Source organism: Muntiacus reevesi, chromosome 2, assembly GCF_963930625.1.
Source record: "Muntiacus reevesi chromosome 2, mMunRee1.1, whole genome shotgun sequence".
Classification (NCBI taxonomy): domain Eukaryota; kingdom Metazoa; phylum Chordata; class Mammalia; order Artiodactyla; family Cervidae; genus Muntiacus; species Muntiacus reevesi.
In genome coordinates, this window is record NC_089250.1 from 277,933,266 (window position 1) to 277,958,486 (window position 25,221).

The window sequence follows — 25,221 nt, forward strand, 5'->3', positions numbered from 1 at the left end:
GGGGCACCCTTCCAGTTTCATTTCCTAGGAAGTTCCTCTTTCCGGCCCGAGGCTGTTCTCAGGCCTTCTTTGGGTCCATCGTCCCACATCACTGCGCGGTGAGAACTCTCAGAACTACTCAGCACACCGATTTACACCTAGAAATAGTAATGTCTGCCACCAGCTGGGTCAAAACGAGGATGCACGGGAGGGCGCGGGGCCCGAGCCCTCTACCGAGCGTGTCCCCTCAGGGCCACCGTCCACATCCCTACTTCCGCCTAGTCTTAAAACGCTCACCCCCCCTCCCCATGGTTGCGTCACAGGAGGGCAGGTTCTAACCAAGTTCGCGGCGTCTATTGGCTCCCCGCGGTGACGGGAGGCGGGGCGAAGCATCGGCGTGACGTCAAGACGCCGCGGTCCGAACGTCGAAACTTAAAGACAGGAGCCAGCCAGGTCGAGGGCAGTCGCGGAGCCCTGTTGCTGTCGCCTGGAACCGCCGCTGACGAGTCCCGGGGTCGTACGGCCGAGGTGGGTGTGCCGAGTGGGGGCGGCCGGGCGGGCGGGCGGGCGGAGACGGCGTTTCCTTCTGGTCTTCCGCCCCGCGGCCCCCGAGGCCTTGGCGGCCGTCGCACCAACGGACGCCGCGCGCGAGCGACGACAGGGTGTGGCGGGGGCGCGGGCCGCCAGTGCGCCTGCGCGTGGGGAGCGGGGCGGGCGGCCGCGCACCCTCGCGCCTGCGCCCTTGGGCGCCGCTCCCCGCCTCCGCGCTCGGAATTCCTGGGCCCCGAGCACCCCTTCAACTCCCATTGACCCGGCGATTCCACCGGAGGACCGCGTTGCCCCGGGCGACGGGCCCCCTTGCTCTTCGCCGCCTCGCCGCGCTCCCCGGGACGTGGTGCGCAGGCGCGGCGCGGCGCGGCCGGGGCGGTGGCTCCGGGGCCGATGGCTGGGATCGGGATCCGGGCTGGCTATTCCTCCGCCCGGCGTCCTTGTTTACTTTCTCTGGGCTCGTGGGACGGCCAGGTGCCCCGCTCGCATCCGCGTCTCCTTTCTTCCCTTCAGACCTGCCCGGAAACCTCTCTCCCGAGTTGCACCAGACCTTACCCTAAGTCTTCCTGTGTGGGGTCCCCCTCAACCCTCCCCAACCTCTCGGGACCGCTGACCTCCGCGCCCCCCCCCCCCCTTTCGCTCACCCCCGTTCCGTCGCTTCTCTGAGACCCTTTCTTCTTTAGGACTTTTCCCGGCTCCAGACTCCTGTTCCTGTCACCCCACTTGTAGGACTTACGGGTTCCCCAGCGGGACCTGCTTTGGGGCACACCCATCCTTCTCAGTTATCCCCTCGAGTCTGGGTCCCTCCCACCCAGTCTTCGCCCCCAGGGCACTCCTTCACTTTCTTGCAGTCCTCCCCCTCCCGCACTTAAGTCCCTAACAATGTTAGGGGTCTTTTCGGGCACCCGCAAAACTTTCTGTCCAGACCCCCAGCCAAGAGGATTTGATGGCTCTTCTCCCGACCTACTGCTGTTTCTAGGAACCTCCCGTGTAAGAGTTTTCTCTGTCCTTAGGGGACCTTCCGGAAATTAGTCTCTTTAAGAGTTTTCTAAGAACTCATTTCTTTACTTGAGGGCTCTTCTCTTTGCCTTCTCCTGGCTCCAGGAGTAACTTGCAGAAATCCCCATTTCCTTCCAGGTTTCTCCGTTCTCCAGTGTTTTCTCCTCTTCTCTCCAGACTCCCTCAAACACATCCCTCTTTACAGGCTTTTTTTCAGAAGCCTTTTCCAGCCTTAAGCTTCACTCAGACCTTGTTCATTAGCGCTTCCTCCGTACCCCTTGCCTGAGGTCCCCCCTCCCGCCCTGGGACCCTCCTCCAATCTGTCTCATGGTTTCCCTTGAACCTTTCCCTTTCTTCATTTGGGTTGCAGATCCTTCTTTTTCTCTTTGGGAAATTTCTTTCAACTTTTTTGCTTTCAGATCCTTCATTTTCATCTAGAGCGCTGCAGGGGGCGGCCAGGGTCTTTCCCTGGGACTGTAGCCCAATTATTTGTTCTCTTCAGGCTGTTTACCCCACTGGCTCCTTCCTTCTCTGGCTTCTTGTGAGTCATCTGCTTCTCTTTGCTGGTTTGTGACATGTTTCTTGCTCCTCCTTGATTCTCCCTAATTCATTTTTTGCCTTGCAGACAGTGAAAAAGCATTCTGGCTCCCGAGGTTCACCCCTTACACCCCAGGGTGCAGATGGCGGCCAACGTGGGTGATCAGCGCAGCACAGATTGGTTAGTCGGGCTGGAGGGATGGCATGGGTGTGGGGGGCGGTGAGAGGGGGCAAGGCCCAGTGTTGGGCTCTGGGTGGGCCCTCACGCAGCATGGGGGGCATGATGCTGTGGTCCCTGTGCTTGGGCTGGGGGTGAGGCGCTTGTGTGAGCTTTCATCATTCACAGTACAGTGCTTGAGTCACAAAACACTGATGACTCGGTCCATCAACTGTGATTAAAGGGGCAGCCTCTAACACTTCATACTCAGTTTATTGTTTTTTTTGTTCCTTATTTTTTCCAAAACAGTGTGGTGATGAACTTTCTGACTGAGGTGTTATCAGACACAACTTGTGGGTTCCTAAAACATTTAGGCCCGCTTGGCCCCAGGTCTTAAGTTCTGTGGACACTGGGCATCTTTTTGCTTGACTGTTAGCAGCTGTATGTAGCGGGTATCTGTTGAAGCGCCTTAGGCAGGCAGTGGCCTTCACGGCTCGCGGAGAGCTGTGAGCAGGCGCTGTCAGCACCTCTCAGCTTAGACTGAGGCTGTGGGATTCCAGCCCTGGCGTTTGCTGGCCTCCGTCCTGCCCAGTGTCCGTGCTGGGAGCGGGGGTGACTCCACGTGCTCCTCCTGCAGGTCCTCTCAGTACAGCGTGGTGGCCGGGGCAGGCAGAGAGAACGGCATGGAGACTCCCATGCACGAGAACCCAGAGTGGGAGAAGGCCCGCCAGGCCCTGGCCAGCATCAGCAAAGCGGGAGCCGCCGGCAGTTCCGCCAAGGCCAGCAGCAATGGGCCTGTGGCCAGTGCACAGGTGAGAGAGGTCCCCGCGGGACGGGAACCCTGAGCGGGGCGGGAGCACAGTGGTGTCCTCTGGGATCCCCTGGGCAGGGCGCTCTGAAGATGCTCCCGGAGCCCTTGAGTGGGGGTGCTCGGGCTGTCTCCTGGAGGAGTCTAGGGCCAGCCTGAGGAGGGGGAGGGGCCTGGGGGAATGGCTGAGGGGGTGGCTCTCCATGGAGAGGTGCGGACCCGGCTCCGTCCCTGAGCAGTTAGCTCCCGGGAAGCGGGGCTCCCGCCTGCCGCCCTCAGGCCCGCCACCCTCTGCCCACAGTACGTGTCGCAGGCAGAGGCCTCGGCCCTGCAGCAGCAGCAGTACTACCAGTGGTACCAGCAGTACAACTACGCCTACCCCTACAGCTACTACTATCCGGTGGTGAGTGCCTGGCTGGGGGGCTCCGGGCCACTGATGGACCGACCACAGCAGGGCTGACAGCTGGGGCCCTCCCCTGGCTCGGGGCCGTCCGCACCCCCACCCCTCGAACAGTGCTCATATCGCCACAGAGCCGCCTCCGTCTCCGCGCCCCACTCCCTGCCCTCTTCCTTGTCCCTATGCCCTTTGCGGAGGGCTGCCCAGCCAGGCCTCCTCAGAGCAGCAGCCCGCCGCCCACCCTGCCTGCCACTCGGCTTCTCTGCTTCGCCTTCTTTCTGCGCTTACTGGGGGGGTGTTACGTGGCTGCAGCTGACTTCATCGGCACTGGGTTTCTGTGTGTATGGTTGTTCTGTTGTAGTGTTTAGACGGGGTAGCGCTCAGGAGATAGCTGTTGAACACGGTGAGATGTGGGACAGAGGGAGGTTTTCATCTTACCTCCTAACCTGTAGCGTGAGTCAGTTTGGTGCATTTATGAGGTAGAGAGGAGAGGGGTGAGAGGTCAGTGGCGGATTGCCGCTGAGGGCTGGGAGAGAGCAGGGCCAGGGCCAGGGCCAGGCCCCCCTCCCTGGAAGGAGTGGGCCGGCTGCTGACCCCTTCCTTCCTTGCCCCGGCAGAGTGTGTACCAGAGCTACGGCTCCCCCTCCCAGTACAGCATGGCCAGCTCCTATGGCTCAGCCGCGCCGCAGCACCAGGGGCCTCTGAGCCAGGTAACGCCCTGCCCAGCCCTGGGGCCGGCCAGGCCGGGTGTGGTGGGAGGGAGGCGGGGCCCGGGCTGGGGCGGTGGGTGGGCCTGGGTTTCCCGTCTGGTGGGAGGGCTCCTACACTTGTGTGCACCACGCATGCGTCTTGACAGCATGTCACCTGTGCCCAGGCAGTCAGCACTGGGGGAGGCGCTGCCCAGGGTGGGGATGGTTTATGCTGTTCACACTCCCGGAAGTTGAGCTGGTAGACTGGGAAGCAGGACTTAGGACTACTTCATGTGGAATAGTCTTGCTGAAAAGATTTTAAACCCCATTATTCTTTTCTGGAAACTTATCTGGTACCTGGAACAGCAAAGCAATCATCATATTCTTTATTTTTAACGTGAACGACATAAAGATGTAACATACTTTTAAAATATATAAAATAACAGGTAATTTTTTTTAAAAGTAAAACGAATGGACTTCCATCTGCCACCCAGCTTGAGAAACAAACAGAGAGCATTAATGCGTTTAGGGTCACCTGCCACCGGGGCAGCTCTCAGAGAGGGGACTGCAGTGCTGTAAATGCGGGCAGCTGGGAGCCTTGGGCAAGCAGCCCGGGGCCGAGCCCGGGCCCCTGGCGGTCAGCAGGGTGGCGGTGGTGGCTGAGTCCGCACCAGAGGGTCGCTCTGAGGTCGGTGTGGGGAGAGCTGCATACTGCGGGATGTGACGGTGGAAACCGGAGCGAGGGCCGGCCCGGAGCGCCCTCTCCGCCCTCAGCGCCCGCTTCCCCCACAGCCCCCCGTCCCTGGCATGGACGAAGGCATGCCCTACCAGGCGCCCCCTCAGCAGCTGCCTGCGGCCCAGCCCCCCCAGCCCGCCAACCCCCCACACGGTGCCCATCCTCTGAGCAGCGGCCCCCAGACTGGGACAGCCCCCGCCACCCAGCACAGCCAGGCGGGACCCGCGTCGGGTCAGGCCTACGCGCAGCACACCTACAGTGAGCCTGCCAAGCCCAAGAAGGGCCAGCAGCTGTGGAATCGCATGAAACGTGAGCACCTCGGGGTGGGCAGCGGGGGCACAGGGCGGGGTCCTCACTGCTGCGAGGCAGGCAGGGCTCTGACCTCTCTTCTGCTGTTGGCACCGCCCAGGCTGTGGGTGTGGCTGCGCGGGAAGGGGGCGGGTCTCCTGAGCTCAGGTGCCCGGTTCCGTGGGGCGGGGCCAGCTGACCCCAGCTTTTCCTGCCCTCACAGCAGCCCCTGGGACTGGGGGACTCAAGTTCAACATCCAGAAACGGCCCTTTCCCGTCACAAACCAGAACTTCAGCTCCACCACGGAGGGCCAGCACAGCAGCTTCGGCCCCCAGCCCAACCCCGAGAAAGCCCAGAACCACAGGTGACCACCCGCCCCGTCCCTGAGAAAGCAGACGGTACTCCCTCTCTCCCGTGGGCTCCCTGGGTGTTAGGGGGGCGCTGACGAGGTCCTGGCCCAGGTATGGGGGCTGCTCCGAAACCGGCTGTGCATGCCCGCCCCGCCAGGGGGAACCTGTCTGGGAAGCCGGACGACTGGCCGCAGGACATGAAGGAGTACGTGGAGCGCTGCTTCACGGCCTGTGAGTCGGAGGAGGACAAGGACCGCACGGAGAAGCTGCTCAAGGAGGTGCTGCAGGCGCGGCTACAGGACGGCTCGGCCTACACCATCGACTGGAGCCGCGAGCCCCTGCCCGGGTGAGTCGGGGGGGGGGGGAAGACACGGGGGGCCTAGGGCTGAAGGGAGCCCCGCAGAGAGGTGGGCAGGAGGGTTGGGTCCCGGAGGGGCAGTTGGCTGGGGCCGGAATCCCTGGGGGTGCGAGCTGGGGGACGTGTTATTCAACAGCTCAGAGTACCTCCCCTTTCTGCACCGCGTTAGCCGCGTCTGATGCCTGGGGAGGTGCCTCCTCCTGAGCGCGTCCCCGGGGCGGGGGATGCCAGGCCGTGATGCTCTGCTCTGCTGTGTCCTCAGGCTGACTCGGGAGCCTGTGGCCGAGAGCCCAAAGAAGAAGCGGTGGGAGGCGCCCAGCACCCTCCATCCTCCCAGGGGGGCAGCCTCCGCGACCAGGGGTGGGGGTGCCCAGTCCCAGCGAGGGACGCCGGGGGCTGGAGGTGCCGGCCGAGCCCGGGGCAGCAGCTTTGCCAAGTTCGGCAACCGCAACGTCTTCATGAAGGACCACAGCTCCTCCTCCAGCACCGACTCCCGCTCCCGCTCCTCCTCCCGCTCCCCCACCCGCCACTTCCGCCGCAGGTGCGGGGGTCCCCGGGTGGGCGGCGGGGGGCCCACCGGGGGCCGGGCCAGGCCTCACCTTCCCGCCCCTCCCTCCGGCAGCGACTCGCACTCGGATTCTGAGAGTTCCTGCTCAGGCAACGAGTGTCATCCTGTGGGCCGCAGGAACCCACCCCCGAAGGGCCGGGGAGGCCGGGGGGCCCACATGGACCGGGGCCGGGGCCGGGCACAGCGGGGCAAGAGGTGAGCCTTGGGCTGACAGCGGGAGGGGTCGGTTCGGGGGTCCTGGGAGGAAGAGGGCTGTGTCTCGAGAGCGTTGGAGAGGGCAGTGCCACGCCCCCTCACGCCCCCCCACCACGTTCCCCAGGCACGACCTGGCGCCCACCAAGCGCAGCCGCAAGAAGCTGGCGGCCCTGGAGTGCGAGGAGCCGGAGCGCGAGCTGAAGAAACAGAAGCGGGCGGCGCGCTTCCAGCACGGACACTCGCGCCGCCTGCGCCTGGAGCCCCTGGTGCTGCAGGTGGGCAGCCTGGAGGGTGGCACGGCCGACCCCGACTGGCAGGAGCTGCAGATCGTGGGCACCTGCCTGGACGTCACCAAGCACTACCTGCGCCTCACCTGTGCTCCCGACCCGTCCACCGTGCGCCCGGTGCCGGTGAGCGCCCGGCGTGGGGGCGGCGCCTCGGGGAGGCTGGGCGGGGAGGGGCGGTGATGGGCAGGGGGCTGGCGCACGGAGGGGTGCCGACCCAGACCTTGCATTCGAGAGAGTCTGGGAGGCGGGGACGGCCCCGAGCCTCTGTCCCTACTGAGGCGGCGGCGGCCCGTGTCCCAGGCCGGTGCCTGTGAGACCTGGCGCATCCCCGAGGCCCTCCCAGGGCGCGGGTGCCGGAGGCTGAGGCTGGGAGCGCTCTTACTGTTTGCGGTCCTTGTTTCTAATGTTGACAGGCAGTCACTGAGGGTCTGATGTTGGAGCCCCCACTTTGGGACTCAAGTCCGTGGGCCCCCGGCGGGTGTTAGCCCTTCTGGCTGGTTCTGCCCAGGTCACACTGAGCCTTACTTCACCTGTCCCAGGTTCTGAAGAAGTCGCTGTGCATGGTCAAGTCCCACTGGAAGGAGAAGCAGGACTACGCTTTTGCCTGCGAACAGATGAAGTCCATCCGGCAGGACCTCACGGTGAGGTGGGGGCCGGGGAGGGGACCGGGGAGGAGGCCGATGCGTGATGCCGGCTCTGCTGTGACGCCCGCTCCCTCGCCACCAGGTGCAGGGTGTGCGCACCGAGTTCACGGTGGAGGTGTACGAGACCCACGCGCGCATCGCTCTGGAGAAGGTGAGGGGCGCGCAGGGCCCCACCCCGCCCCGGGCTTCCAGCCGTCCCCTCGCCCAGCCGTTCGGGCCTCACTCTGCCCCCTCACGCCCTGCCCTCCAGGGGGACCACGAAGAGTTCAACCAGTGCCAGACGCAGCTCAAGTCGCTGTACGCCGAGAACCTGCCGGGCAACGTGGGCGAGTTCACCGCCTACCGGATCCTCTACTACATCTTCACTAAGAACTCGGGAGGTGAGGCGCAGCCCCGCGGGACCGCGGCCCCGGGCCCCTAACGCGGCCCCCCACCCCCTGACCCCGTGTCTCTGGCCGCAGACATCACCACGGAGCTGGCATACCTGACCCGGGAGCTGAAGGCGGACCCTTGCGTGGCCCACGCGCTGGCGCTCAGGGCCGCCTGGGCTCTGGGCAACTACCACCGCTTTTTCCGGCTCTACGCTCATGCGCCCTGCATGTCCGGCTACCTCGTGGACAAGTTTGCAGACCGTGAGCGCAAGGCTGCGCTCAAGGCAATGATCAAAACGTATGTAAAGCTGCGCTCCGCCCCGGCCCTCCGCCCCTCCGCCCCGGCCTCAGGCCCCGCCCAGGCCGCGGCCACCTTGTCTCCTCCCCAACCTGTGCGCTCCGCCCTCGTCTGGACCCGCCCCCTCTGCACAGCCGTCCCCTGCCCTCCTGCCGCTCTCTGCTCAAGGCAGCCTGCACCCCCCGCATCGACTCCTTGTCCAGGCCCCCTTCCTCCGAGGCCTCCCACCTCCCCGGCCCTCATGAGGCTGAGCGCCCCGGTGGGGCAGCCTTCAGAGCCGTCCCTGCCCTCGTCGCCTGTGGCCTCAGGGACTGGGCCTCGCGCCCTCGTGAGGGCTCAGATGAGTGTAGGGACGAGTGTCACGGGAAAGCGAGGCCTGACGGCCCCCAAAGAGGGTGCTCTCTGCCCTGGGTGACGGTGTGCTCGCATCTGTCAGGATGGAGGCGCCCCAGGTGGGCTCAGGACACCCCTTCTTTTGTCACAGCCAGGGTCGCCTGGCTTCTAGGGCTGGAGGCCGGCGATGCGCTGAGCGTCCCGCAGTGCCCAGGTCACCCCCGGCAGGGCCACCTCCTGCTTAGCTGCCAAGCCCTGCTTAGAGGTCCCGGGGCCTCGGGAGTCACGGGGCGCGGTCTGGGTGGGGACGACACCCACCGGAGGTTAGCAGGGTCCTTGTGGGCTGCAGTGTGGGTCAGGAGCGTTGACGGGTGAGGTAGAGGGTGGGGCCACGGAAAGACAGGCAGTGGGGCGGACTCTGCGGAGGGGGCAGGGCGTGGCTGCTGCCCGCCCAGAGCGCCGAGGGCCAGTGTCTGAAGGGGCCTGCGTCTTTGGCAGAGACCGCCCCCGTCCCAGGGCCAGTCCCGCAGACGGCCAGGCAGGAGGGGTCCCATGTCCCCCACCAGTGCGCCCTTAGTGGCCGTGCCCTGGAGCCATGCTCCTAGGTGCGTTCAGCTGGGAGGGCCCGCTGCTGAGAGGGCGCACGCACAGCGCTGCTGGCCCGCACAGGCCCAGCCGCCTCTGACCAGGGTGAGGCAGCAGGAAGGGTGGTCCCCAGATAGGGTCAGCAGCCATCCCCCGCCCTCCCCCCGGCCGCGGTGGGCCCTCTTGTGAGGGTCTGCGCAGGCCCCCAGCCAGCAGAGGAGCCAGCTGGCCCTTCCCTCCCACCCCCTCCTCCTGTCCCCGCTCAGGTAAGTGAGGGCGAGGGGGGGCGCAGCCGGGGCTGGGGTCCCGACCCCACCCCGGGCCCCCCCGAGCCGCTGAGGTGGGGAGGCTGCGGGTGGGAGCGGGGCTGGCAGGTAACGCGCTGAGGAAGCCTCTAGGGCGCCCGAATGGGGGCGCGCCCTCCCTGCCCGTGGGCCCCTCCCACGTCCACCGCCGCCTCATCACCTTCTCCTCTTGTCTCCGTAGCTTCCGCCCAGCGCTGCCCGTCTCCTACCTGCAGGCCGAGCTGGCCTTCGAGGGCGAGGCCGCCTGCCGGGCCTTCCTGGAGCCCCTGGGCCTGGCCTACACGGGCCCGGACAACTCCAGCATCGACTGCCGCCTCAGCCTGGCGCAGCTGCCGGCCTTCTGAGCACCAGCGCCGCGGGGGCGGGGGGCCGCAGGCCGTGCCCTTGAGCCATGGACTGGGCTGTAAATTAATTCGCGGGAGAGGGCTCCAGGAAGAGCCCTCGTCCCTGCCCCCGCTTTCCCACCGGGGAGTCTGTACAGAGATTTTTCTACGTTTTTATTTTTGGCCTCAGGGTCGAGCTGGGGAAGGAGGGGGTGGGCAGCGGAGGGCCGGGGGTGTGGTCTGTAGGCTGGTCTGTCCGTCTGGCCCTCCACTAATGCTGTCTCAGTGTTTTTTCTCTCTCTCTCTCGAGCTCGTACTCCGGTACCGACCCAGCACCCTGGCCCGTCCCATGCCGGGGGGCAGGGCAAGAAGACAGGCCGCTCCGCCCGCGCCAGCCCACGGCGGGGGCACGCCCGCCGCCCGCCGCCCGCCCGCCGCTCCACAGACTCTTGTTGCCAGCCCTCCGGGGCCTCAGTTTTTTGGGCGAGGGGAGCCGCGTAGAGACTGTGCCCTGCCCTCGGCCCCCGAGCCCAGAAGCCGCCGCCGCCGCCACCCGCCACGCCGCCGCCACACTGAGGACCCGGAGGCCGCCGCGGGACCTCGCCGGCCGGGCCGCCTCGTCTGCAGTTGTATTGAGTTGTCTCCGTGTCCCCCTCCCCCGTGTCTCCCCTGCCCCGTCTTCCCCCTCCTCGCACTCTTCCCTCGGTTCAGCACAGGTAAAGCGGTTACCCTCCCTCCCCGCCTCATGGATCACCAGCTCACGTCATGTTTCCTTCTCTTTTCTTTTTGTGTGTGTTTATTTAAGTTATTTTTCTTCCTCCCCTTTTCTTTTCCGTCTCCCTCCCTCTTCTGCCATGTAACTGGAGGGCGCGATGAGTTGCGAACAGCTGGACTGTCAGGCTGCTTCTCTTGCAGATGTCCTCCTCTGCCTCCCTCTCCCCCTCCCCCCCTTTCCTTCCTTCATTCTTTCCTTGGAGCGTTGAGCACCACTTGGAAGCTTGAGAGAAACCAAAATTAAAGAGAGAGAGAGAAAAGCCGCGTGCCCGTTTTGTCTTTGGGGCCGGGCCCTTATTTCTGGGGTTGACCTCCCAGGGGGAGCTCGGCCACGGCCTGGTAGGTGGCCCCGGCCCTGCCCACGCGGCACAGCCACAGTGTCCCCAGGGGCTGGCTCCCCAGCTCCTGCCGCGGGCTGACCTCGGGGAGGCAGACTTGGGTGCCCTGGGGCACCTTGGCCAGGGTGAGGTGGGGGCGTATCCCCCCAAGGGGCTGCAGCACTCTCAACCCCTCGGCCTCCAGCCTCTGGCTCAGCCTCTGGGCCAGGCTCTCCAGCGGTGGGGACGGGGGAGCGCAAAGCACATGGGAGCCCAGGCGCACCAGGCGACCGAACCTCAGCCTCGGAGGGATCGCAAGCCCGGGGTCCGAGAGCGCGTGTCTGAGCGCAGTGACAGCGGCCGCTGCCTCCCCGGGGCCCGCCAGCCTCAGCAGGGCCAGGGTCAGGTGCAGGGCCTCAGCCGGCACGGTGAAGGCCGCGCAAGCTGGTGCGTCTCGTACCAGGTCTTCCTGCACCTTGGCCACCTGGGCCCACAGCTCAGGCTCCGTAACCATGAGCGCCACAAAGTGCGTGGGGCGGGGGTGGCGAGGGCCCACGGCCCCGGCCGCTCCTTGGTCCACAGGCCAGACCCCGGGACCCCACTCCGTTCCCATCTCAGAGAGGTCTTCCGAGGGCTTCCCTCCCCGGGTCTTCACGGCCCTGGCGGCGGCGGCAGCTGACTGCAGTGCCCTTCCTGGCGCCATCCATGGGGAAGCGTGGCCTCCAGGGTCCGCCGACTCCCGCTCCTGAGTCCTCGCTAATGCGCCTGCCAGCGTCAGGCACCCAGCTTCGGGGCTTCCCCCGTCCGAGGCCAAGGCTGCCCGGAGTCGCGTCTGGGCTGGCTGTACGGGCACCCCCGCATCGGTGCCAAGGCGGGTGGCAGCTGCGCCGTCCAGTGCGCCTCCGGTCCCGTCCGTATCCTCATCGCCGAGCGCATCTCCGACTGAGTTGGCATCTTCGCCGTCACTCTCATCCCCGTTCCCGTGCGCGTCCCCGCCCCGGTCTCTGCCGTCGTGCACGTCCCCGGGTCGGTGCACGTCCACGCCGTCGCTCTCACCTCCGACTCCGTGCGCGGCCCCGTGCCGGCGCGCGTCCTCGCTGTCGCTCTCACGTCCGACTCCGTGCGCGTCCCCGCCGTCGTGCGCGTCCCCGTGTCGGCGCGCGTCCTCGCCGTCGCGCTCACCTCCGGCTTCGTGCGCGTCCTCGCCGTCGAGCGCGTCCAGGATGGTGGGCCCACGGCCGGCCGCCAAGCCCGAGCCAAAGACGAGGTCGGTGCGTGAGGCGCGGTCCCAAACCAGGCGGCCGCGGAAGCGGAAGTAGCGCACCCGGTGCTGCGGCACGGCCAGAACGCCCGGCCCGAGCGCCGCTAGCGGCTCGTCCCAGCAGAAGGAAAGGAAGGGCTCCTCGCGCACGCCCAGGAAGCGGTCCACGTAGCCCACGGAGAAGTCGGCCGGGTCGAGGCGCGGGTCCCAGCGGATGCGCTGGATGACGGCCTCAGCCGTGCGCAGCGGGGGTTTCTTGGCTTTGGCCTGTCCTTCGGCCTCGCTTCTAGGCTGCGGCGGCGCCGGCGCCCCGGGGTGGGGCTGGCGGCAGCGGGCGCCGAAGCGGCAGCGGCCCTCCAGGAAGAAGCGGCAGGCCGGCGAGGGCGCGGGTTCCGCGACCGGGACCCCCGCGGGCGGCTCCGGCCCTCCGGCCGCTTCCATAGGCGTAGCGTATGGCGGGCGCGCTCGCCGGGCACGGCCGCTCCTCGCGGGGTCAGCCCTACCCGGCCCGCCGTGACGTCACGGGCGCGGCTTCGGCCCCGGCCCGACCTGGAAAGCACCCGGCGCGCGGGCCCGCCCTGCGCCGAGCCCGGGGAAGCCCGACACTTGCGGGCGGTCGGGTTGTTGTGGGCCCGCCCCGGCCCACGCCCCTACCGCGTGTGGCCCCGCCTCTCCCGGGCGCGTAGCCAGCGCCGCTCCGCTCCCCTAGGGTTCGCAGGCGCCGCTCGGCTCCCTTAGGGTTCGCAGGCGCTGCTCGGCTCCCCTAGGGTTAGCAAGCGCCGCTTGGCACTCGTGCTCCCCGGAGAACCTGGCTGCCCCCCGCCCCCCCCGCCAAGGATCTGCGCTGCTGCCACGCCCCTCCAGGCCCCGCTCTCCGCGGGAGAACCGGACGCCTGCGGGCTCAGCATGAACTTTGCAGCCCGAACTCCGGTAACGCCTCGGGGCGTCCCTTTCCTAGGGGTCCACGCCTCCTCCCGGCCACTGTTCCTGCGCGGCCGCTCCCGGGGTAAAGGGCAGCCCGCCTGGGCGGGATCCACCGGCGGTGCGGAGCTCCCGGGTTCACAGCCCTCGGCCGGCCTCCAGGAGGCGTCAGGCCGAGCCCGGGACCGCGTCCGGCTGGCAGCAGCGCGCGGCCCACTTTGCTGAAAGAACCTGGAGGTGGGAGCGGTCACGTCGGGGCCCCGCCCCTGGCCCTCTTAAAGGGGCCGCATGCCATTACACCAGGATCATCGAGTTTCTACCTTCATCCACCCGGCAGGTACCAGAACCTCCCCGCGACACTCCTGGCTCTTAGGGGCAACGGGACCCCGTCACCCCGTCCCATTACCGCTCCCCACGTGCAAAGTGAACAGACGAAACCCGGGACACAGACCTTGTCGGTTTATGTAGAAAGCAGTGGGGCGCTGGGCGGTAAGAGCGCAGGGAATGGGGGTCCCTACAGGCCGATGACGTCGTCCGGCTCGATGTCCGCGTTGGCGAGGCAGCGGGCCCGGGGGTGCTGCGCCCCGGGGCCGGGGTCCACGTCGGGCTTGGCGGCAGCGGCGCCCGGGCGCTCCGCGTCCATGACGCCCAGCACTGCGTCCAGCATGGAGGGGCCCAAATCCAGGTGGAAGGACAGCAGCGGGTCAGCGGGCGCAGGCGCGCGGAGAGCGGGCGGCGAGGCCTGCGGCACTGCGGGCGGCGGGGCGGAGCGCGGGGCTCCCGCGGGCGGTGCCCGGGGCTCGGGGGGCGGCCCGCCGCCGTGGCGACTCAGGAACGAGGTGTCCCCGAAGGCGTCGCCGCCGCGTCCCACGTGCAGCGTGTGCCGGAAGTCGCCGAGCGGCGCGGAGATGGACAAGGCGCCGCGCTCCGGCCGCTTCTTGGGCTGCGCGGGGCCCAACTGCTTCAGCACCGGCATCTGCGGGGTAGGGGCGGGTTAGCACGACCTCCCCCAGGGGCCGCTGCCGAGGCCTGCCTGCCGCGTTCCCAGCCCTGACCTAGCCCGCGGTGCAAAGGATGCTCTAGACACGCACAGCACGACCGTGGTGGGGGATAGGGGGGTTACTCCAATTTTACAGCTGGGCAAACTGAGGCCCGAGGTCACAGCTGCTTGATTCAAAACTCAGACTCAAATTTAGGTCTGCCTGTATGTTAACTGCACTTAGAACTAACGTTTGAGGATTTCATACTCCAGAGAACGAGTAAAACACGCTTCACCAAGCCTGCAGACTGCTTCCCAAACTTGGCAGAAACTCCGCCCTGAAGACCGGCTCCCCGGGTGGCTCAGACAGTAAAGAATCCGCCTGCAATGCAGCAGACCAACGTTCGATTCCTGGGTCGGGAAGATCACCTGGAGAAGGGACTGGCAACCCACTCCAGTATTCTTGCCTGGAGAATTCCGTGGACAGAGGAGCCTGGCGGGCTAAGGTCCATGGGGTCACAAAGAGCCGGACACAACTGAGTTACTATCACTCCACCCTTAAGACAGAGCTGCCCCTGTCCTTTAGGAGAAGAGACACGGTGCCCAGCGCCTGCCACACTTCTAGAGGCCCGCACACAGTTTTTAATATATTATTATTACCTTTCTGCACCTCTGGTCTTTAACTGAGGCCGCTGGCCGCCAGATCGCGCAGGGCGGGTACAGGCGAGGGTCTTCTCCGCCGCCACCTTCCGGGCCAACAGAGCTCACACAGCCCAGAGAAGGGCAGAGGAGACCCTCTCGGACGAGGGGAGCCCCCCACCCTGTCAATACACAAGGTACAGAAGCCCCTTCTGAGCCGAGGGATGCTGTGTTTTGATTTATTTCAAAATGTCTGGATTGTGTTTGTCTTTATACCAACGCGGTCATAAAATATAATTATAACATATATAATTATGTCCATGAAAGCTTTGCCTGGGACACACAAAAGTCATAATGTAGGCTGGCCTGAGGATTCTAATTTAGGAGGTTTAGGGTGGGCCTGGGAAATCTGTATACTTGCACATGTATGTGTGTGTGCGTGTGTGTCCACATGCACGCTCAGTCGTGTCTGACTCTTTACAAACCCATGGACTGCAGTCAGCCAGGCTCCTCTGTCCATGGGATTCTCCAGGCAAGACCCCTGGAGTGGGTTGCCATTTCCTCCTCCAGGGGATCTTCTCCACCCAGGGATCAAACCTGCATCTCCTGTATTTGTAGGTGGACTCTTTACCCCTGAGACCATCCCCCTCCCCCCCCCATGCCCACAGCGTTTTACACAGTGTTTTAGTCGAATTTTCTGGTTTTGAAATAAGTCACATAATATCTTACCTCTTGCTAAGAGTAACAGTAATAATAATGCAAAATTTCCTATGTCAAACATGGCAAGAATGGTATAAATTCCAGTCTGGCAGCTCATGAACTATAAACCAGGTGCCCTGTGGCCACATGACTGCATGCGGACTTGGTGGTAAAGAGATATGTCCGCCAACCTTTGCCCATATCCTGGAACTTGGCTGTTTTTATGGAACTTCTGGGAGGGACTTTGATGACCTTGTACTTTTGTTTTAACAGTCACTGTTATAATAATAATAAACATTTCTATTTGAATTGAAGCCCCACCTTTGCCAACTGTAAGAACCGAGATAAATGATGTGATCGCTTGGCCTGTTTTCTATCTGAAAATGGGTAAAATAACACTACCTTCCTTGTAGGGCACACAGAAACACTCAAAGAAAACTATATTTGTAATATCACCAGTCAATTGATAGTGATAGCTCTGGGGGTGGGGGTGGGGGGAGAGGTATCCCCAAACAAAAGTGTGGAACAAAATTTAGATTTAATAAAATCCTCTGAAGCAGGCAAAGCATTGTCCTTTTAGTAACCACCACCCTCAGAAATGCCGTCGATAATGTGGAGAAAAATTAAAGCCAAAGGATTTGAAATAATTATAGATGGCTGTGGTCTAAGGGCTGTCCACTCCCCTACTCAAACACACACACACACTTTACATTTATTTCTCTTAAAAAACCAGTCTTGCTTGACCACCTCTATAGCGCTTCTCAAAACTCCCTAACCTCCACCCAGGTGAATAAATAAATTGCAATCTGAAACACAATCACCATTCCTTCCCCACCCCACCTAGTATATAAGGGAAACAACATTTTATTAAATGAGACTACTCAGCACGTGCTAGACACTTAGATAGTCTCAATTCTAATATATATCATTATTATTATTTTGGCTGTGCTATGCAGGACCTTAGTTCCCCAACCAGGCATGGAACCCAGACCCCCTGCAGTGGGAGCCCAGAGTCCTAACCACTGGACCACCAGGGAATTCCGTTAGTCTTTTTTAACGCTGACCTCTGCTCATTAACGAATCTCAATCCACAGTTTAAAAAAAAAAAAAAAATCTGTCTCAGAGCTAGCAGCGCCCCCGTCTCACTGAGCTGCCTTGAATTATATAGGTGAAAAAAGCAGAACTCAGAAAGCCAGCTGCCCAGACTTGGATCTGACTGTGCACATTGCTGGCTTGCTTTGGGCAAATTACTTACCCTTTCTGACCTCACTTCCTCATCTCAAAAATGGAATGGTACTCATAGGATAGTTCATAGTCACTTTGCAAGGAGTGAGGGGGAATTCCCTGGCAGTCTGGTGGTGAGGACTATGAGCTTTCACTGCCAAGGGCACTGGTTCAGTCCCTGTTTAGGGAACTAAGACCCTGTTAGCCAATCAGTGCAACCAAAAAAAAAAAAAAGCATTGGTGAGATATTACCCCAGGGAAAGTCTTGGCATGGTAACCAGTACACAGAAAATGCTGTGTGCTCCGTGGTCCAACCTTAGATTATCCTCGCCTGTCCCAGAGAAGGAAACAGATGCTCAGAGAGGGTACGTGACTTGCCCGAGGTCACGAAGGAGCTCTGCGAGCCTCCAGAGCCCAGAGGTACGCCTCCCGCTGACGGCAGCCCCGGGCACTGGCCCTCCCTGGACAGCTCTCCGCCACTGCTTCCTCTCCCTGCCCACCCCCCACCTTACCCTCATCCCGTCCTCCCACCACTCTACAGGGTGATAGCTCTGCCATTTTCCAGCACTTAGCAGCTCCTTAAGATCTTGGTCTCTGGAAATTCCCTGTGGTCCAGTCATTCGGACTCTGCACTTGCACTGTGGACGACCTGGGTCCCATCCTGGATCCAGGGAACTAAGATCCCATAAGCCATGCAGCCAAAAGGAGGGGAAAAAAGAAAAACCAACTTGTTTTTTAACACCGAACACACCTGGAACTAACTTTCTCAACCTCACACCTCAGTTTGCTCCCCTGAAAACTGGGAAGTCGGAATGCCTGTTTGCAACGGGCTGTCCTAGAACGGACTCATGTGCTGACATTGTCTCCCAAGCCCTTATCCTGGGCCAGGCAGGGTTCCTTCAGGCACATGAAGGAGCTCATGTAGTCATGGTAGCAGCCCTCTGCGGGGAGCACTCTGCTATTCTGTTGGTTTTAGAGATGTGGGTGACAGCTTGAGGCACAGAGAGGTGAGGTAACTGGCCGTGGGTCACACAGCACAAATACTGCCTGAATCTGGATCGCAGGCAGATGAACTCCGGAGTTGGGAAGGTATTATATTGCTCACGGTCCCCAAAGGGTAGGGCGTGCAGACCCGTGGGAAAATAATAATAATGCTTTCATATCAAGGCCAGGGACCTACACCCTTGACCCTGTTTGTTTGCTTTTCTTTTTTTACGTTCCAGGTAAGAACAACCAGTTAGAAACTGCTTTTGAAAGCCACCGCTCCTCCTGACTAGTTCTGAGTACTCGGGGGGGACCGGGGGTGGGCTGGCGTGGGGTGGAGGGGGTGTGGGGAGCAGTCCGTCCACTACCCGAGCCTCGGTGTCCCCTGAAATAGAAGGCTCGAATCTCCCTTGTGTGTCTGATGCAATGAGGTCATGCTCGGAAAAAGCCAGTGGCGGGGCCAACTCAGCACAGAGGGGCTGTTGTGTGTGACGACCTCGGGCCGGGCAGAGAGCAGGAGCCGCGACCCTGGACCCGCGCGCCCCGCCTCCCGCCTCCACGCGCCCCCCCTTTCCTGCCGAGGCTCCAGCTGCAGGGGGGGTGGGGACGCACAGCTGGCTCTGCTCCGTCCTCTCCGGGCCCCAGCCCGCCCCACATCCAGGCTGGCTGGTTCTCAGCCCCATGGGAGAGGCGACCAGGGGGACCGGGTACCGGGACCCCACCCAGACCCCCTTGGGGCTCCAGAGCGCGCTTCCTGAGGCCACGTGGCTGCGGCCCGGGCTTCAGCGGCCGCCGTCCCTTCGGCCGTCTGTCTGCCCCGCTCCCCTCCGGACTTGCCTGGGGACCCCGGGGCCGCCAGTGCCCCCCTTACCTCGCGGTCCTCGCCGAACCGGGCGGGCGCGCTCTCAGGCTCCTGCACCGCCCGGGACCCGCTCCTCTCGGTTCGGGGCCCGCCTCCGCCTCCTGGTCCCAGGCCCGCGCCTCCCTCCGCCTTCCTCCGGGCGGGATCTCACCTGCGAAGGGCCCGTCAGGCGGAACCTGGAGGGGCACTCACGACCCTGGCGGCCGGCCCGCAGCGCCCCCTCCTTCCCTTCTGGGTCCCGGGAGCCCTGGCTCCTAGTTCAGTTCCTCCTCGGCCTCAGGACGCGAGGGGGGTCCCAGACCCCCCCCCCCCCGCACCCCGCCGGCCTCCCCTCCACCAGCCCCGGGAGTCTGAGCCCCACGCCCGCCGCCAGGCCCTGCCACCGGGTCCCCTCTTTACCTGCACCGGGAACGGAAGCGTCAGCCCCTCTCGGGGGCCATGATGGGAGCCCAGAGGGGCGCAGAGTCTCCGCCCAGTCCAGCTCGGCCCGTCTGGGGCTGAGAGGGTTAAGGCAGTAGGCCCCTCCCAGGTCTCCCTTATTCCCCCCTGCCCCCCACCCCCCAAAAAAAGTTGGCCTCTAGGATTTAAGGACTAAGAAGCCGCGGCGGGAAAGCGGAGGCCCCGCCGGGCTGAGTGTGGGGGCGGGAAGTGGCCGGGACTGGATGTGCGCGGGGAAGGACCGCGGAGGGGGTGGGGGATTGGATGGACTGGGCGGCCCCCCAGCCCGGCCCCTCCCCTGCCAGCCTGGAATTTCCTGCAAGTGGGGAAGTCTGGCTGTTTGGAAAGAGTAATTTCTTCCAGATTGCAGCGGTTGGGGGAGCGAGTGTGGGGCCTGGAAGAGAGAGAAACCCACAAGGTCAGGCAGTGAGACCTGCGGTAGGAGGGCGGCTCCCTGCCTGCGTTGGGGAGTTGAAGGTCCGGGCCGGGGCGTCACCTCGCTGGGGGCCCGCGCCGAGCGGTGACGGGGGGTTGGGGAGGGTGTGGGGGTGGGGAGACGATCCCCCAGGGTGCGAGTGCGGGGAGAACCCCACCCCGGGGAGGAGGCCGGCTCGGTTGTGAGCTGGGATGGTGGGCCTGGAGAGGAGGGAAAGAAAGAGAAGGCGCTCAGTCGTGTCCGACTCTTTGCGACCCCATGAACTGTAGCCCACCCGGCTTCTCTGTCCTTGGGGATCCTCCAGGCAAGCATACTGGTGAGGGATCTTCCCCACCCAGGGCTCGAACCCTTGTCTCCGACATTGCAGGCACACGCTTTACCGTTTGAGCCACCTTTGCCGCCAAGAGCAGGGAGGGTCCTGTATACGGAGGTGTGGCTTGACCTGAATCTTCCGAAGCTGGAGGAGTGCCGAGGACCGGAGGGAGCGGGCCCGGCCGCCAGGTGGAGCCCAGCGCCCCGAGGCCCCGGGTGGAGCCTGGTTTGCCTGGAGAGATTGGGGTTGGAAGCCACGGGGAGCTCCTGATTTGTCCTGAGTCGGGTATTAAGCGGGAAAAACAGGGTCAGAACTTGAAGGGGCAGAGAATCCACTTCACAGTCTAGAAGGGGGATGGGCTGGAACAGGCTGGGACGGTGCTCAGATGGTAAAGAATCCGCCTGCGATGCGGGAGACCCGGGTTCCATGCCCGGATGGGGAAGATCCCCTGGAGGAGGGCACGGCAACCCACTCCAGTATTCTTGCCTGGAGAATCCCACGGAGAGAGGAGCTTGGCGGGCTACAGTCCATGGAGTCGCAAAGAGGCAGGCACGACTGAGCGACTAACACTTTTTTCTTTCACTTCCAAGGCAAAATTTAAGGTGGGGGTCGGAGAGCAGTCACCCAAGATAAATGTTCAAATAACTACAGCATTTTAGTTAGTTATTTTCTATTGATGTTTGGACTCACGTTACAATGCATCATTTTACAGGGATTTAGTATATTGTCAGGGAGAAGGAAATGGCAACCCACTCCAGTGTTCTTGCCTGGAGAATCCCAGGGACGGGTGAGCCTGGTGGGCCGCCATCCATGGAGTCGCACAGAGTCGGACACGACTGAAGCGACTTAGCAGCAGCAGCAGCAGTATATTCTCAATGTCGTACAAACAGCACCTCTATCTGATTCCAAAACACTCATCACCTCAAGCAGACAAACAAAAGACAAACTCCCCCACCTATTACGCTGTCGTCGGGGGCCGGCCTGCTGCGACAGGCCACCTGCATCCTTCTGCGTTCACTCTGTCTCTCTGCCTGAGTCAAACTCCCTTAGGCGTCAAACTCCCTGGTTCGCAGGCCTGCGCCACTGTCCTCCTGCCCCTGGCCAGAGAGGGCCCTCTGCTTTCAGGGCTCACGTGATTACGTGAGGGCCACCTAGACAACAGGGTATGCATGGTGATGGCAGATCTAATGCGTCACTCCGTCATCAGTACAGGTTCCATGCTGCTGAGCTGTCTGTGCCTCCCCAGGGGTTCAGTGGTCATGAACCCGCCTGCCAGTGCCGGGGACAGGGGTTCGGTTCCTGATGCAGAAGATCCCACGTGCTGCAGAGCATCTAAGCCTGGAGCCACAGCCACTGCGGCTGCGCTCTAGAGGCTGTCGGCCACAGGCACTGCGCCCTCACACGGCAACCACTGGGTACCATGAGCCACAGCCCCTGCTCTGCAAGAGCACCCGCCGCGACGGGAGGCCCGGCAGCTGAACCCGAGAGTGGCCCTGCTCAGAGACTAGAGAAAGTCCGCATGCTGCAACAAAGGCCTAGTGAAGCTAAAAATAAATAAACAGAATTCAGCTGCAGTGCAGGAGACTCGGGTTCGATCCCTGGGGGGGGAAGATCCCCTGGGGGAGGAAATGGCAACCCACTCCAGTATTCTTACCTGGGAAATTGAATGGACAGAGGAGCCTGCCGGGCTGCAATCCATGGGGTTGCAAAGAGTCACGACTGAAGCAACAGCACGCACACAACCTAGACGTAGGTTTCAGGGACTCGTGCCTGGGCATCTTTAGACGTGCCTTCTGTCTACCCCAGGGACCTTCAGACGGCAGGTCCCAGGGGATGCTGGGGCGACCACCAAGCTGGAGAGCCTGGGAGGAGGAGCAGGCGGACAAGAGGCCCAGGAGACCCTGACCCAAAGCAGAGGGAAGGGCAGTCAGCCCCACCAGAGCAGACGGGAGCACCTGTACAGTCCCTGGGGCTCCGTGCCCAGCAGGGCCCGGTACTTGTTTAATGGTTTGCTCTATCTTGAAACTATTAATCCTTTTGAACGAGGGACCTCGCCATCTTCCTTTGCCATGCACCCTGAAAACTATGTAGCCGGTTCTGATTGAAGTGGGAAGAACAGAGCCCTAAGATGAACAGCAGTGAAGGGTGACACTGAGAGATAAAAAGGGGAGGAACTTGGACCAGAGCCGGGAAGCATCAGACAAGGAGGAGGGGGATGGGTCGTGGAAGGCCTGGGAGGACACACACGCTCCCTCCATGCAGGCTCAGAAGCAGACCAAGTCTGATCTAAAAAAAAAAAAATTCCACTGGATTTGATAACAAGCCAGAGGCCACCAGTGGCCTGAGTGAGAACCGCCCGTGGGGGTTGAGTGGGTGGGAGCCAGTTCGCTGTGGGGGAGGGGAGGGAGACAGGGAGGAGAATTTGGGAATCCAAGGAAGGAGTAGGAAACGGGTATGCAGAGGAAGAGGTAGGGCTCAGAGAAAAATTTTGTTTCTTTGCTTGGTTTGGATACATTTGCTATTTTGTTTCTTTTTTCAAAAAAGTAATTTTTAGTTACATAAAGGGTACCTGAACACATCCTCCTTGAAAAAGAGAAAAAAACGCTAGCTAGTAAGGTTTTGGGAGAAGGCAATGGCAACCCACTCCAGTACTCTTGCCTGGAAAATCCCATGGAAGGAGGAGCCTGGTAGGCTGCAGTCCATGGGGTCGCTAAGAGTCAGACACAACTGAGCAACTTCACATTCACTTTTCATTATCATGCATTGGAGAAGGAAATGGCAACCCACTCCAGTGTTCTTGCCTGGAGAATCCCATGGACAGAGGAGTCTGGTGGGCTGCAGTCCACGGGGTCGCTAAGAGTCAGACACGACTGAAGTGACTTAGCAGCAGCAGCAGCAGCAGTAAGGTTTTGATGATCTTGTCCAGTCCAAGGCCATGAAATTAGTTTGAGGTATATACCTTCCAGGGGCTTCCCTGGTGGCTCAGACGGTAAAGAGTCTGCCTGCAGTGCAGGAGATCCCTGGGTTCCATCCTTGGGTTGGAAGATCCCCTGGAGAAGGAAATAAGAACCCACTCCAGTATTCTTGCCTAGACAATCCGATGGATGGAGAAGCCTGGCAGGCTACAGTTCATGGGGTGGCAAAGAGTTGGACACAACTTAGGGACTTCACTTTATACACCTTTCAAGGGGCTTCCCGTTGGCTTATTGGTAAAGCACCCACCTGCCAATTCAGGAGACGCAGGTTTGATCCGTGGGTTGGGAAGATCCCCTGGAGAAGGAAGTTGCAATCCACTCCACTATTCTTGCCGGAGAAATCGAATGGTCAGAGGAGCCTGGCGGGCCATAGTCCATGGGGTTGCAGAGTCACACATGACTGAGCGACTAAACCGCAACAATGCGCCATTCAGCTGGGTTGAGCTCTTACGCATAGACCGGTGGTTCGGCACTGGGAGCTACTGGCATTTGGGGCTGGGTCATTGCTTGTGGTGGGGCGGCCTGTGCACCACGGGATGCTTGGCAGGGTCCCAGGGCTCCACGCACCAATGCTAGTAGCTCTCCCTCCCCATGATTTAGACTCCTCACTGTTATCTCCCGGTATAACGCCCCTGGTTGAGAACAGCCAATTAGCGTGGTGCTCTAAGAAAATACATTTTAAATACACAAAGGAGGGGCTTCCCTGGTTCTCCAGGGGCTAAGACTCTGTGTTCCCAATGCAGGGGGCCCCAGGTTCAATTCCTGGTCAGGGAACTAGATTGCACATGCTACAGCTAAGACCCTGTGCAGCCAAAGAAACAGATGTTAAACACACACAGAGGAACTTTCACTGCTTGATTTTCGGCTACCACTTCTTTCCCGCTTGGCAGATTCTTTTGGAACTCATTCATGCAGATTTTAAAAGGGGGCTATGAACTTATTTCAGCATCTTGAAGAAAGTGCATAACAACAACAAGAATAGCAGCTAATGCTCATGGAAGGGTTGGAATTGTTTAGGAGTGGTTCTAAGCTCTCTCCTTACATAATCTTAATCTTCGGAATAACTCTATGGGCGAGAGGAGGGTGGTATTACTATTCCCATTGGGTTTGCCACTTTGTCTTAGGAAACTTAGCTCATGCAGCTGTAAAGCTGTGTGGGTGGGATTTGAACTCAGGCAGGCTGACCCTGAGGAGAGATGGAAAATACAGGAGAGGAAGGTTCTATTATGGACAGGAGTAGGGGGAGGGGGGAGATCTGTCCCACAGAACCTTCAGCACAAGCTGGAATTAAGATTGCTTGGAGAAATATCAATAACCTCAGGTATGCAGATGACACCACCCTTATGGCAGAAAGTAAAAAGAACTAAAGAGCCTCTTGATGAAAGAGGAGAGTGAAAAAGTTGACTTAAAACTCAACATTCAGAAAACTAAGATCATGGCATCCAGTCCCATCACTTCATGGCAAATAGATGGGGAAACAGTGGAAACAGTGTCAGACTTTATTTTGGGGGACTCCAAAATCACTGAAGATGGTGATTGCAGCCATGAAATTAAAACATGCTTCCTTCTTGGAAGAAAAGTTATGACCAACCTAGACAGCATATTAAAAAGCAGAGACATTATTTTGTCAACAAAGGTCCATCTAGTCAAGGTTATGGTTTTTCCAGTAGTCATGTATGGATGTGAGAGTTGAACTATAAAGAAAGCTGAATGCAGAAGAATTGGTGCTTATGAACTGTGGTGTTGGAGAAGATGCTTGAGAGTCTCTTGGACAGCAAGGAGATCCAACCAGTCCATCCTAAAGATCAGTCCTGGGTGTTCATTGAAAGGACTGATGTTGAAGCTGAAACTCCAATGTTTTGGCCACCTGATGCAAAGAGCTGACTCATTTGGAAAGACCCTGATGTTGGGAAAGATTGAAGGCAGGAAGAGAAGGGGACAACAGAGGATGAGATGGTTGGATGGCATCACCAACACAATGGACATGAGTTTGGGTGTATTCCAGGAGTTGGTGATGGACAGGGAGGCCTGGCGTGCTGCAGTTCATGAGGTCGCAAAGAGTCGGACACGACTGAGTGACTGAACTGAACTAAACTGAACCTTCTGGAATGATGGGCATGCCCGGTACAGTAGCCACATGTGGCTGTTGGCACTTGAACTGTAACTAGTGGGGCCAGAACTAAAATTTTAATGGTATTTCATATTGATTCTACAAGGAAATCGCCACTGGGCCAGTGGTCCAGGTATCCGGTAGCCCCGTCTAGAGCAGCTGAGGAGCGTTTAGCTCCCCAGTGGGGGCTCCTTTTGGAAAGCAGGAGGGAGGGCGGAGGGGCGGCTGTCCCTGGACTAATAGGCGGGGGGTGCTTGTGGGGCTCTGCCCTGCTGGCCCCGGTCTGGGTGAGGAGGTTCAGCTGTGCTGGGAAGGGAAGGGAAGCTGGTTCAGATGTGAAAGTGTCAGTCGCTCAGTCGTGTCCGACTCTTTGTGACCCTGTGGACTGCAGCCCGCCAGGCTCCTCTGTGCGTGGGATTTTCCAGGCAGGAATACCGGAGGGGGTAGTCATTCCCTTCTCCAGGGGATCTTCCCGACCCGGGGGTCGAACTGCAGGACAACATCTACGGAACACCTTGCGGGGTGCAGGCTG

The 25,221-nt window shown here is 61.3% G+C and overlaps 3 protein-coding genes across 7 annotated transcripts; 1 reads left to right on the forward strand and 2 right to left on the reverse strand.

Moving 5' to 3' along the window:
• Positions 1-384: 384 nt before the first annotated feature.
• LENG8 (leukocyte receptor cluster member 8) lies at positions 385-10,244 on the forward strand. 2 transcript variants are annotated; one of them, XM_065926832.1, is made up of 16 exons: positions 385-507; positions 2,153-2,245; positions 2,859-3,033; positions 3,331-3,432; positions 4,044-4,136; positions 4,908-5,160; positions 5,363-5,504; positions 5,648-5,836; positions 6,111-6,389; positions 6,471-6,611; positions 6,736-7,021; positions 7,438-7,539; positions 7,625-7,693; positions 7,793-7,922; positions 8,004-8,211; positions 9,616-10,244. In XM_065926832.1, exons 2-16 carry the CDS (start codon positions 2,208-2,210, stop codon positions 9,776-9,778), a joined length of 2,370 nt encoding a protein of 789 aa, XP_065782904.1. In that variant the 5' UTR covers positions 385-507; positions 2,153-2,207; the 3' UTR covers positions 9,779-10,244. The 2 variants fall into 2 exon arrangements, with proteins under 2 accessions (XP_065782904.1, XP_065782903.1); XM_065926831.1 differs by having other exon boundaries at positions 8,004-9,757.
• Positions 10,245-10,825: 581 nt separating this feature from the next.
• LENG9 (leukocyte receptor cluster member 9) lies at positions 10,826-13,111 on the reverse strand. Of its 2 annotated transcripts, XM_065926834.1 has the most exons (2): positions 11,959-13,111; positions 10,826-11,904 (listed from the first exon to the last, which is right to left on the reverse strand). In XM_065926834.1, the coding sequence occupies exons 1-2, from the start codon at positions 12,548-12,550 to the stop codon at positions 10,826-10,828; spliced, it is 1,671 nt and encodes a 556-aa protein (XP_065782906.1). In that variant the 5' UTR covers positions 12,551-13,111. The 2 variants fall into 2 exon arrangements, with proteins under 2 accessions (XP_065782906.1, XP_065782905.1); XM_065926833.1 differs by having other exon boundaries at positions 10,826-13,110.
• A 363-nt stretch (positions 13,112-13,474) lies between these two features.
• CDC42EP5 (CDC42 effector protein 5) lies at positions 13,475-18,973 on the reverse strand. Of its 3 annotated transcripts, XM_065926836.1 has the most exons (4): positions 18,817-18,973; positions 18,427-18,568; positions 14,670-14,830; positions 13,475-14,006 (listed from the first exon to the last, which is right to left on the reverse strand). In XM_065926836.1, exon 4 carries the CDS (start codon positions 14,004-14,006, stop codon positions 13,545-13,547), a length of 462 nt encoding a protein of 153 aa, XP_065782908.1. In that variant the 5' UTR covers positions 14,670-14,830; positions 18,427-18,568; positions 18,817-18,973; the 3' UTR covers positions 13,475-13,544. The 3 variants fall into 3 exon arrangements, with proteins under 3 accessions (XP_065782908.1, XP_065782907.1, XP_065782909.1); XM_065926835.1 differs by lacking the exon at positions 14,670-14,830 and having other exon boundaries at positions 18,817-18,971; XM_065926837.1 differs by lacking the exons at positions 14,670-14,830; positions 18,427-18,568 and having other exon boundaries at positions 18,817-18,949.
• Positions 18,974-25,221: the final 6,248 nt, after the last annotated feature.